Source organism: Photinus pyralis, unplaced genomic scaffold (assembly GCF_008802855.1).
Source record: "Photinus pyralis isolate 1611_PpyrPB1 unplaced genomic scaffold, Ppyr1.3 Ppyr1.4_LG4, whole genome shotgun sequence".
NCBI lineage: Eukaryota > Metazoa > Arthropoda > Insecta > Coleoptera > Lampyridae > Photinus > Photinus pyralis.
Genome location: NW_022170511.1, coordinates 25,908,626 through 25,922,050, shown reverse-complemented (window position 1 = coordinate 25,922,050; position 13,425 = coordinate 25,908,626). Strand labels below are relative to the sequence as shown.

General features: G+C 34.0%; 3 protein-coding genes across 6 annotated transcripts in view; 2 read left to right on the top strand and 1 right to left on the bottom strand.

Moving 5' to 3' along the window:
- The window catches only part of LOC116169370 (transient receptor potential-gamma protein), a 433,246-nt gene that overhangs the window by 296,083 nt on the left and 123,738 nt on the right, over positions 1 to 13,425 (top strand). The window lies entirely within an intron of this gene.
- Positions 1 to 13,425, bottom strand: part of LOC116169371 (serine/threonine-protein phosphatase 4 regulatory subunit 1-like) — a 30,419-nt gene that overhangs the window by 15,085 nt on the left and 1,909 nt on the right. The gene's annotated exons all lie outside the window — the stretch shown is intronic.
- On the top strand, positions 7,213 to 12,972 carry LOC116169372. Of its 2 annotated transcripts, XM_031485453.1 has the most exons (7): positions 7,213 to 7,359; positions 7,884 to 8,233; positions 8,331 to 8,575; positions 8,627 to 8,793; positions 8,986 to 9,160; positions 9,220 to 9,350; positions 9,701 to 12,972. In XM_031485453.1, the coding sequence occupies exons 1-7, from the start codon at positions 7,297 to 7,299 to the stop codon at positions 10,040 to 10,042; spliced, it is 1,473 nt and encodes a 490-aa protein (XP_031341313.1). In that variant the 5' UTR covers positions 7,213 to 7,296; the 3' UTR covers positions 10,043 to 12,972. The 2 variants fall into 2 exon arrangements, with proteins under 2 accessions (XP_031341313.1, XP_031341312.1); XM_031485452.1 differs by lacking the exon at positions 7,213 to 7,359 and having other exon boundaries at positions 7,673 to 8,233.

Genomic DNA, 13,425 nt, shown 5'->3' with positions numbered 1-13,425 from the left:
CGTATCTCGAACAATTCGGAACCGGCAGCAACAGAAAAAAAATTTACAAGTATAATCGTCGCACGGTTACCAAAAATGTTTGTCGCCAAATAAATAAATTATTTCCATCGCCCCCACCTACGCTCGCTCACTCACTCAAATCGCGTGCGTTTCGAACGCATTTTCTACGTTACCAATTCTAAAAAAAAGTTGGCTATGACACAGCGCTCTGCAATGCCATTTAAACTGAAAATTGCGCGCGACGACATTTCAAATTGAAGCCAGAGATTAACGACTTTAGTTTCTATAAAAACCGCTCCATATTGTTGTTTATTATGATATCATCCCGGAAATAACGAGTGTCAAGTTCAGGGACGTCGAACAACCCTCACATAAAACGCCGCTACGATCAATACGAAAGGCAATCTCTCTCCCACGGCACCTCCGATCGCCGGCAACCGTGAACGAAAAAAGTGCGCGGCAATGTCATTCCCTAATTATTGCGATTACTCGAAGAAATCTAACACGTCGCGTGAATTTCCAGATGAAGTCAATCAAAACGGAAATAAAAAAATTGCGAGGCATTTCGCCCCGCGATGCCTTTGAAATTTTCAAATCGCTCCAGCTATAAATAAGTGCAATAATAAAACAGGCCCTGACCTACATTAAAAATTGAACCAGCCTAAGCCCAGTTTCGCGCGGTTGGATGTGGAAAATTGGGTCGTCGTTTAAACGGGATCCCATGACCCATTCCATGCTGATCACAACGACAGTCGCAATCAGACTTTCGCTTCACAAGTAAGAACTGCGACGATGATCACCCTTACCGCGAGAGTGGATGATTCTCTTGTAGCCCAATTTGCGAGAGAGCACTTTTGATGCAGAAGGGCGATCCAATGCGTCAATTTTCACTGACGGTGCCAGTGTGGAAGGAGCAAATATTGACATCTGCTCCAGAGAACTAACTAAACTTCCACATTAACCAACCAGTAGACTATTTCTCGTCGATATTCGCTATATTGGTAAAAATAATAATGTTCAGTAATACAAAAAATTTCATAACTAAACCATAAGAATTTGAACTATAGGTAGTGGTCATTTACATAATTGCCTCTAAACTGCCTTCAAAATGGCAGTGCCTACCACATAAAATATCCAACAGCAAGAAGACCCTTGAGATCGTATGGTCCAAGGTAACGCTAGAATAAAGGACAGAGAAAATCCAATGTACCAATTCCAAGCCCTCGATAGCAAAAACTGTAAGTAATCTTATACTTCAGGATTGAACTCGAAGTTAAGACAGTGGTCATGCAAGGGGGTGCCATTCGGCATTCAAGAACCATCTCACAAACGAGATTTTTCACCCCAGTGGCAAGAACATTTAGTATAAACTGAAAGTCAAATGCAACGTATGGCTATAATAGTTATTTACATAAAAGTCCCGACGGTTTGCTAAATTTATCAATCAATATTGTATTTTGGGAATTTGCAGCTTTCTTTCTTCCAGTAAAAAATAGGTGTCGTGCGTGATGTCTTTAAAAATGACATACGTCAACGTAACAAACAATGGGATGATCAAAGGGGCAAGTTAAAAATGAATTTTTCAAATATGAAAACACACGAATTTTACAATATTTCTGGAAATATTCGCCCACTGGAAATTTGAAATTTTAAGCGAGTATTTCCCATACATTCTCCATAACATTCTTCCGAAATTTCCAGTTTTACACTAATTTTTAATCGGCTAACCCCCGATTTCACGAAGTTACGCGAGCATTAACAAGTATAAATAAGTCATTAGTTTTTCTAGGAAAAGTTCTTTATTACTCTGGTATTATATTTTAAAACCCCTACCATGAAATTTTCTGCATTTGTGTGAATGAAAATTTTAATAAAATTTTTGACTTTCTTATTTTCGAATTTTTGAGTGAATTTTCTTTTATTTGTCTAAATTCTTAGTTTTGTTTTGAAGGTATAGTATTTGTTATGACTTATGACATATGAACTACCAAAACATTGATTCCGTTTTTGGTGTATTTTAATTACTATAGAATAGTCCGAATGTGAATGGCATTGCCCATTCCGTAAAAGATAAATATTCTCGGAAGTTCCCGAATATTCGCAACGATAAATAAATTACGGAAATTTTACAACACTAAATAGTGATGCTTTTTATACTTTGTTCTATAAGCAAGGATTGATAGAATATAATACAGGGTCTTTAATTTAATTCCTTAATTATTCTAAGAGATAGAAGATCGGTTAAATTAGAGAACTTGTGTTTTTTTGCACCGATTACAATACTGAAAGCAGAAAAACAATAGACAGTCGCATTTTCAAAATACCGACAAACCGTAATTTCTTGTAATGGGACACCCTGTATACCATATCGTCACTAGGTAGAGAATTACATTGTCAACAAAAGCTGTCACATGTCATATTGCTCTAAAGTCAAAAATAAGGAAGCTAGTGACAATTTTCCAATTTCATGTTTCATCAACGTGGCTTTTATTCAGAAATATGAATCCGATAGTTTCATAAAATAAAGTGTTCAAGGAGTTGTCTAGTAGTTTTGTAATTGTATTATTTTCAACATTGTATTTTAAAAACAAAATGCATTTCCAAAAATAATGGAAAGTTAGGTACATCGTGTTCCTTTAGAAAAAAGTGCTTTTTTGTTATTTTGAGAATGCGACTGTCAATTGTTTTTCTGTTTTCATCATCGTTATCAGTGTAAAAAAGGCATTCTAATTCTTATTTCATCGACCTGTACCTACATGCTCGTTTGCTTTGAAGTAGTAAGTAAAATTTTGCATACAATTCAGATGATCAGCCCCGTGACGTATCAGAAACGTCAAACTTAACGTGTAGGTGTAGGTTATCTGTCAAAAACGTCATTTTGCCTACACCAAATATCGCAAAACCACGTTAAGTTTGACGTTTCTGATACATCACGGGACTTATCATCTGAATTTTATGCAAAATTTTACTGTAGGTTTATCTGCCAAAGAACCTCATTTTACGTTAACGCAAAATGACGTTTTTTATAGATAATCTGCACGTCAAGTTTAACGTTAGTGATACATCACAGATCTGATTGTGTATATATAGCGAGTATAAAATGTGCGTGAAGCCCCAAATATCGTGAAGATTCAAAGAAAATGACGTAAAAATAAAACAAACACAATACAGTAGATTTCTCTGGGTACAACGTACATGTAAACATACAGAAAATTGTGTGCTGACCAACGTCATAAAGTACAATCTTGCTTAAGCTATGTATCCATCGATGAGATCAACACTTCAAATTAGGATATCTTCGAAACGATGGGTTGGTAGAGGATACTCTCAAAAGGGAAATGGAGGGTCAGGTCGAGACATACCTGCCGGTGGGTTCACAACTTCAATTTTTAATCTCTCCAACAGGAAGTGTCACAAAAGAGTACTGTCAAAAGAAAAATAGAAGATCTGTGTAAGACTAAGAGGATCATCAAACAGCGATACTTTCAAAAATAAAACAGAACAGGACAGGGCGTGTTTGTGCTTGTACTTACGTAATGCTTAACATTTGTTGAAAAAAAAACTTAATCCCAAGCGTGATAATTTCGCATGACCGTTAGAAGGATACAGGGAACTGAAAAAGATCCTGTGGCATTTTGTGGAATGGGCGCCTTCATTACAGTTAAAAATATATCCTCATGAGTGTGCTAACGAGAATGTCACATCCGCAATTATAACAACAAATTCTGAACAATAACACCAAAAAGGCTATATAGGTAAGACTGTTGTACTTTGATGAGCATGCAAGATTTCTCAGCTCCCCCAAACCATTCATATAATTGCGGAGTGGCGACAAGGCGGGAAAACCGGGACCTGTCGTGGATCTTTGAGCTGGAATTTAAGGAGCATTAGGCTTATTCGCGCGTTAGCGTCCAGAAAGACCCTATAGATGCATTTGTGTCCATGGAGGTCCTATTGTCACGCATTCGTATTGTAGTGTCTGTAACTGGTGCTCAATTCCGGAAAGTTATTACGTTTTGTATTTAGGGCAACGGCATTTATTATGTTCTTTTGATTCAATTACACAACTTGCATATGGTGCACTCTGCATAATTTTTGCCTTCTTTGCCAATTTTATTTTTTGTGAAATACTTCCCCAGAACACTTGGAAACCATTTTTAACGAATACTCTCTGACGAGGAATACTGCACAACTGATATCTACAAAATATTAAATTTTTAAAAAATGGCCGATACGCCGATATTTAATCGGTATCGGCCTTCAGGCATAGCAATATCGGCCGATATCGGTATCACCCAAAAATGGCGTATCGGTCGATCTCTATTTAAAAACAAAAATAAAATATTCAAAAAATTATGCTCTTATATAAAATTAATCATATTAACACGAAGATGCGGAGGAAGAGGTCTGCCAGCAGCCAACCGAATTAAATTTTACTGAACGATTTAAGAACAAATCAAATATTTGTGATTGTAACTTTAGTAAAATATAAAAATTTGGAGGGGTGGGGGGGGGCAGACTTTCCACTATAAAAATCTAGGGAAGGGAATGCCCCCCCCTCCCGTAATTTCTTGGCAACTAACCCAACGTTTAGGACAATATTCAATTGTTTTTGCAAAACAGAACAAACCGTAAACCCTCGCGTAAACCATACTCTAACATACCACCGATTTGGGTTGGGGGGGGGGGGGGCTCACTATCAAAAATCACTAGGAAATAGCCAGTAGAAACAAAGGTTTGCTAGCCAACGAAACCATCCTGATCTTAATGCACTAATGATAATGATAGTAAAAACCCACCATTACTTTTCCTTACTTTCATGATATTTACAAGAGTTTTATGAGCACACATGAAAATGCGCTTTAGTTAACGATTTCCCCGGCCGCAGACGCGTCCACACATCCATGCGAAAATTGACACTTGCTCACTCTTTCGGAATGCAAACTCAGTTTAATAACGATTGAATGTGTGCCCTAATGGTCTAGTGGCAAGGATACCCGGCTCGATACCGGGCGGTTACGGCTCGACTCTGTGCATGAAGTTTTTCTTTTTTTTTTCCAACAAAATGCGTATACCCCAGTTCAGCGGAGTTGGACACATTAGGTTATTCGTAGGCTTAAGAGTGACTTCTTCAATTTTTTTGAACAGTTAACTTGCCGAGGGGATTTCTGAAGGGGTATAACTAGTCCGATATTTACAAATGTGCTGCCCGGCTGCAGCACTGGAATGTGGTAGAAAGATTGCGAATTTAGAGATACCTATAGGTCTTCCATGAATGCGGCAAGAAACAAATATTGTTAGGTACTTCCGACTTCTCCTCGTATAAAAAACGAAATACATTGCCTCGATGCAAAAGCACTAATTTTTGTGTTCTCTTTATCTCGCTCTCTTTCTAATTTCTGGTACAGTTGGTCAAGTTCATTAATACACCAATTTCGTCGAGAAAACGGTAAAACGTTTTACTTTGATCAATAGAGACAAGACATTATAAACTTTCTGTCTACCAGTCATCCACATATCTATATAGATATATCTGGATCTTGAAAATCGCGGATATTTTAGTGCATTTTTTATCCTATCCTTGGGGTGCGCCATTGCAACCACTTTCTCTGTCCAAATCTGTATGCACAAATACAGGGTAAAGTAAAAAGTCCCGGAGCGGCCGATTATCTCCGTGATTTATGAAGCATTTTTTTTCATTGGTGTACTTATGATCATGGGGATCTCGGAAACTATAGAAGATGTTCAAATTAAACAGTTATTATCATGCTGTAAAGAAGATCAGAAGATTCCGATTACCTTCAAAGATATACCAGAACAACTGAACTTTTCAGATTTCCTATGGAAAATTGGTCCGCTACGCTAGGTATTCTCGCACGATTAGGGCGCTATAGGCAAGTGCACCATCCTGTTGAAACTAACATTCGTAAAAAATGCTACTCAATACAGTATGTACTTTTTTATGGGCCATATAAAAAATAAAGTTGATGATTTCTCGGAAACGAAACGTATTCTCTCTAGGCTGTCTTGTAGAGCTCATAGCGCCAATGTTCATCTACGATTTCCAAAATCCGCATTATATAGCCATCCTTATCTTCGACACTGTGTATAACAAATATTAATGCATTTAATAATCGAAATGATTTCGTATTTCGACTTCTGGTTTAGCCGGAAACGCCCTTAACCTTTTGTTTTTAAAAACAACACCCTGTATATTTTACTGTTATCGGACGCAAAACTACATTTCTTATGCAGTTTCTTATTCTGCGTCCAATAACAATAAAATATAGAGGGTGTCGCATTTAAAAGCAAAAAGTTAAGGTAATTTCTTGCTAAACTGCCGAAAAAAGAAAACATTACACGCACGCATCATTTATTTAAAAATTGCTGCATAAATAACGTAGATTATCGGTTGTTCCGAGACTTTACGTACCCTGTATATCGCATACAGTATACAGTCAACTTGCTTAATTATTAAGATATATTTTTTAAATTTGTCCACATCTTGTTCTAGTCAAAACAAACAAGGCGCATGCGCAGACTCGGAAATACCAACTTTGTTATTTATAAATTTTTTTAAATCTTAACCACATGTACTTCTAACAAAGCAAATGTAGTGCCCAACTGGAGGTGAAAATACTGCCAGCACTTTCCAATCTTGTGGAGTCGTATAGACAATTGCGTCAAAGTATACGAACTACACAGAAAAAACGCTTTGATGTAGTTAATAACAATACTTTGATTGATCATGTTTTCATTTGGCCAATAAACGATACATTTTGTTCAATGAAGCATGTTTGGAACGATAGACGGCAAAAAATTGATATTATTACAAGCATTATATTGAGCCCATTTTACAAAACTATTAAGTTAAAAAAAATTATTATAGTGTAAATGGTTCTATATAATTAATACCAATGACAAGGTGTACTTCCTTCAAGACATTAGAATTTATTGCACTAAATAATTAACTAATCACTGGAAAATTTATAATATTTGGATAAATACAAATTTTATTTATATTAACACTTATAAATGCTTAACCAAATATCTAAAACAAATGAAAAAATAATAGTGTTTGCTTCTTTTAATGTTGGTAATTTTCATTCCAATGAAAACTAAATTAGAATGAATAATAAGTGCTTTAGATTAAATACCATCTCTTCTACTTCACACATTTGCAATGTAAGCTAATTAAACGTGAACCGTGCACTTGTGAATTGTGATCGCCATCGACGCCATTACAATTATTTTGCCGTTTTGCGAGTTTTGCGTATGTAAGTGCCATAATCCACAATGAATAAAGAAAACATAAACCAATTAATGGTTTTGCAGATACCGGATGATCTAACACTTACGGTAAGTTAATCTTAAACATATCTTAAGTATTGCGTCATGTGTTGCATTTCGGTTGCAATTAAATAATTTTCTTACTATCATTAGTTTAGAGAAAAAAATCTTTACATTGCAATTGATATTGTCAGTATAAACCCCTAAACTTGAAAATTCACTTGGAGACCAGCAAAATGTGCTAACTGTTTATCCATGTTATCTGTTCGTACTCATCTGCTATGCCCTATGCGACGCATTAATTTTTTGTGCTTTCAACTCGGCTTTCAACACCTTAATTATTGTCAAACAGATCATTTTTATTTATATTTTTATCCACTTAACACATTTCAGTCGGTGTTGATGCAACATAAGAATAGATGAGCCGATAACCCAGCAACAAAAATTCCGTTGTTCCGTTAACCCTTTTAATTTTTATAAATAGGTATTGCATTCATCTACAAGAAATGCAAATTGCAAAACCAAGTTTTTATCAATCTTTTACAATTCGTGCACAAATAATAAATATGACAAAATCCCTATTATTGTTTTAGGATGTGCATATTCCAGATGGTAGCCCTAGCCCTTGTACTTCATCAAGTACAATAAGTGTTGCTAATAGTGCTGAGGGGTCAGCAAGTTCTAATTTCAGCAACATTTCGGAAGAATTTGTAATAGTGCCCACGGAAAACAGATCAATTTCATTTTATGGAGCGGAAAACATATGGACGCAAGATTATGAGAAGCAGTTTCCAGAGTTCGACCTTAAAACACTTTTACATGTAGTACCACATGGTGGGAAAATTCTCAGTTTTTATTCCGAAAATAAGCGATTGACAGAGTCGTTGAGGAACAAATTGGTCGACTTAATTATAACTCACGTCTATTCATATATTTTAAAACAGTAAGTGCTTTTGGATTTAGATAACCTGAAATATACGTAGTGTTTGCTGTTGTATCATTGTATGTTTTTTGGATCACTCTAATATAGATATTTTTAGCCGGTTGACACATGCCCAATATAACATCTTATGCTCTAAAATTATCGGCCTTTTCCCCAACGAGAGCCCGCAAACCTATTATTATTCAGGGAAACGAATAAATAATTTGGCAGTTCCAGCAAAAGGCAAGTTGGTTAACAAAGCCCATAATATTTTACATCAAAGTCCTGACAAGGTGTATGTCAGAAAAAGGAAAATTCCCCACAACGAATTTGAAGTTTTAAAAAAGAGGACCATTAACAAAGGTATAGGTTTATCAACATTGGGTAACTAAAACAAAACTAAATACATTTTAGAAGAAAGTGATGCCGTCACATGGCTCAAACACCATAGGGAACCGTGGGATGAAGTCCTTCAGTACTGGAAGTCGACATTTAAATTAAGACAGGAGGCGGAACACGTCAAAGTGTCTGACTTATTGGTTTCTTGGCCTATCTTATCCGACCCTAGAGGCACTTCTTTGGTATGTTTATAAAATATTTTTAATAATAATTATTTTTGTCGTATTAAAATTGAAAATATTTTTGTTTATTGTGGTAAAAAGTAAAGTTTCATTCTTTGTTTTTTTAATGGTTAATATCAAAACTCTATTGTGGCTGTAAAATCTATTAAATGAACAAAAATCCTAAACTAAATTATCTGTCTTCATTTGCAGATTGATTCTGACTTTTCAACTTTGTATCCACACATTGAGCTGTCAATTTTACAGAATTGGGACTTATTTTTTGAAAAAATTTTAGCTCTAAGAAAAAAGGAAATTGATGAGACTAGAGACCCGCTTCTACAGGATATAATTGAAAGACTCAAATCAAAAGAAACTCTTACAGCGGGTATGATTAATAAGTTTTGTTTAAATACATTTTTTTGTTAATAAAATGTTATATTTTAGACTCCATAGTAGCATTACAAATTGTTTCGCTTCCACACATATTTCCACCAAAGGGGCGTTCTAGATCGGGTAAAGAGCACTGGAAGTACACTACTAACGAATCTGTGGAAGGCATCATCGTTCATGCTACCGTAAGTCGCAGCATTTAAGATTAACTAATAAAAAATCTATTAGAAAATAAATTAAAAAACTATATTATACTAATAAATACAATGCGATCAGAAATGAGTTGCTGTCGAGTCACATTTGGAATTTTTGTTTACATGGGAAATCGTACTTACTTAACTTGAACTTCCAGAGGCAACTCGACAGCAACTCATTTCTGATCGCCCGTTCGTGTAAATTAATTATAGTTTTGAAAAGCCATTCAAATGAAATTTAATTAGGTATACTAACTTTGATAGCATACAATGTGAATCTTCTAATGCATTATTTTTCCCCGTGTTTCTTTAAGAGAGTAGTTTAACCATTTTTGTTGTAGACACCTGGCGATATAGAGAGAAAAGTGCAAACTCAACTGGAGAAAGCAGCTAGCCGAAAAATACATAAGGAAGTACAACCATATTTAATAGTAGAGGGTCCACAGCTCAGCGACATAAGAAATACGTACGTTGTTATTGATAAGATCCATTTTCATGCCGAAAGCACTCTCAAAGGGTTTGATATTTTATTTAAAAGTTTTTTCGCCTTAAATATTAAATATCCAGTCCAAAGCGAACATATATGGTATGCTATTCAGAGCATTTTTTTCAATATTCCTGTTCCGGATAATAAAATTACAGGAAACATTACAGACCTTATAAAAATTCATTTAAATGATTAAAACGCTTTGGATAAGTTCTTAAAATGTAGTAATATTACTAGAAGTGTAAGAATTGTACCTACCTATAGTGACATATAATGAGTGTATGAGAGAATAACTTCTTTAATGAAATAGTTATCTGTCATCGTATGCATAGGCAAGCCCCTTAAAAGTTTTTTTTAAATTGTACATATAAACGAATATTATGTGAGTGGGTATATTTGCACATCAACATAGAGCTCCGTTATTAATTTTGCACTATGATTTGTTCAATTTGTAGTAAAGATTTCAGCAACAGCGATCTAAACAAATTCATAATCCATTTAGAATATGCTCATTCCATGAGATATAATTATGACTGTCCAATTTGTAGAAGATCTTTCAGCAGGCGCGATAATTTTAAAAATCACCTTAGAACACAACATAATAATTCAACTACAACTGACACTTTCTTAAAAAATGATTCAAATATTCCAACACAGGACGAAATGCAGATTTCGAGTGAGTCCAATAATGAAATAAGCGAAGAACCTATTTTTGTTTTTGATGCAGATGCAAAGGCTAAAGAGTTTGAAAATATTGTAAAGGAAAGTGTTTTACATCTTATTGCCACCCTGCATAATGAGATATCTATACCTCGTTCATTTATACAAAAAATTATAGATCTAATCAGCAAATTCTTAAATGCCGGATTCTTAAGTATTTTAAAAGAGTTCATGCTCCCTTCAGACTGTCTCACAAACATACAAAAAGCTAAAGACTTGATTGATTTTCTAGCAGTCTGCTTTGAGCCGTTAGATACTGAATACAAAAGACTACAGTTCTTTTATCGCAGTAAAAAGTATATAGAACCTCAATTAAAAATAATTGGTTCCTCTTGGGACGTATCTAATAAAAATAATAAAACATCTATGATACTTAAAAACAGAACGTGCACTTTTATTCCAGTATCAGAAACCTTAAATAAGTTTTTGGCCCTGCCGGGAACTTTAAAGTACATTTCTGAATATATGACACAATCATATGCCTCAAAAAACTCTGATAATAGTATTTATAATAACTTGTTGAACGGTAGTTTGTGGGAAGAGGTATTACAAAATAGTCAAGGGAAAGCATTTATTCCATTAATATTGTATTTTGATGATTTTGAAACTTCAAATCCCCTTGGCAGTCATGCTGGTGTGTACAAGGTTGGTGTAGTCTACTTTAGTATAGCTGCACTACCACCGCAGTACATAAGTAGATTAGAAAATATTTTTCCTTGTTTAATATTCCACAGTTCTGAGAGAACAGAATTCGGCAATGAAGCTATTTTTAATTGTCTATTAGAAGACCTTAAAAGTTTAGAATCTAACGGTATTATAGTAAACAACTTGAGACTGTATTTCAATGTTATTTTATTGGTGGGTGATAATTTAGGTGTAAATTCTGTGTTAGGATTTGTTGAGAGTTTTTCTGCTAACTATTTCTGTAGGTTCTGCATAACGTCAAAAACTGTCACACAATATCAACCAGAACTGGATCTCTCAAATAATCGCTTAAGATTTATGTATGACCAACATGTTAAAAATAAAGAGTATGGTGTAAAAGAATATTGTATTTGGAACGGGCTAAATTACTTTCATGTTTATAATAATCAGTCCTTAGATATTATGCACGATTTGTATGAGGGTATACATAGGTATGATATGGCTCAAATATTAAAGGTTTTATTACAGTCAGAAGTATTTACTCTCGAAACGTTAAATTCGAGGGTTAAATATTTTAAATATGAATTTTGTGAAAAAAATCACCCTCCTGTTATTAAGAAGGAGCACATTGAGAAAGGTATGTTAATTTTATCTTCTTCAGAAATGGAGACTTTTGTCAAAAATTTTAGGTATTTCGTTGGCGATCTTGTGCCAATTAATAATAACGCGTGGTTGGTTTATTTGCAATTATTAAAAATAACCGAAATTTTGTCTCAGACTAAAATATCTTCTTCTTGTATAACATTATTGGACACTCTAATACCTAAATATTTAAGTGAACTAAAAAAAGTGTTTCCCCATATCACATTAAAACCCAAACATCATTTGTTACTTCATTATACAATGGTTTTAAGGAAAATTGGGCCAGTTTCTAAAATTTCTTGTGAACGTTTTGAGGCAAAACACAGGGAGCTGAAAAAAATTGCAAACAACGTGAGCACTCGAAAAAATATTCCTTTAACGCTCGCTAAAAAATGTCAAATGCAATTTGTAGCAAGGTGCCTGTCTATGCAAAGGGCTTTAGATGATCGAATATCTATGAGTAGACCAAACTTTGATACGTTAAATGTTGAAACTTACACATTTTCAAATGACGTAAATTTAAATTTTTATAAAAATAACTTTTACCAAGTGAATTGGTATGAAAAAAACGGAATTCGCTTTGTTATAGATGACGTTGTTTTGTGCAGTATTAATATCCAAATATATTGTATCATCAAACATATTTTAGTACAGCATAACGATTCAAGTATCTGCTACTTCGTTTGTGAAAAATTAAACACAGAAAATGAAATACCTCATTATAGGTCATTTATGGTAGCATTTACCAATACACATGTTTTTGTAAAATCGGATAATGTAAATTGTCGTCCGACAATAATTCACTATCTACAAGAATTAAAGTTAGTTAAGGAAATAACTGTTCTTTGAAAATGTTCTGTGAATTTCTGGTTAAAGAAAGCAAACTCAATGGGCTATTTAGTTTAAATTGGAGACTTATTACCTATTTGTTCCTAAACTTAGACTTACTTTTTTATTTTTAATATTTGGTAGATAGTAGTACAATAATGTAAGGATTCATATATAGATATACAGAACATTCAGTCCTGTGATGTATCACTGTAACGATTCTGATACATCACAGGGCTGATTGCTTTGTTTTTGTAGTATGATCTGATACTAGAGCTGTGTTGTTTCTTTGTTGACATATTTTTATTTTGTTTAATGTAATAAAAAATGGGCGAGTTTATATACTATTGGTTTATTATTGCAAAAATCCTCTTATTTAATCAGTGCCTGGTGCCTTTAAAGATAAAATGGATTTAAAAATAATATTCAATCAATAAATGCTCCTACATTTAAATAATAGAACCATTTCATTAAAAGAAAAGTTCCATACAATTAAATCAAGTGCAGGTTGGAGTTGTTTAAATAGAATCCTACTTTAGACTTATCTGAGAGTAATATTTATCACAAAGAAATTTACATTTATTTTAAAAAAAAGTCTACATTAATGTAGGTATACAACTAATCTGCGCAAGAATATGCATATTCAAGTGAATTAAGAGCTTTCATTGAATTTAATATAGCAATTTTTAAAAACCAATGGATTCTAATTATAATTTAGTTTATACCAATAATAACTTACGTCTG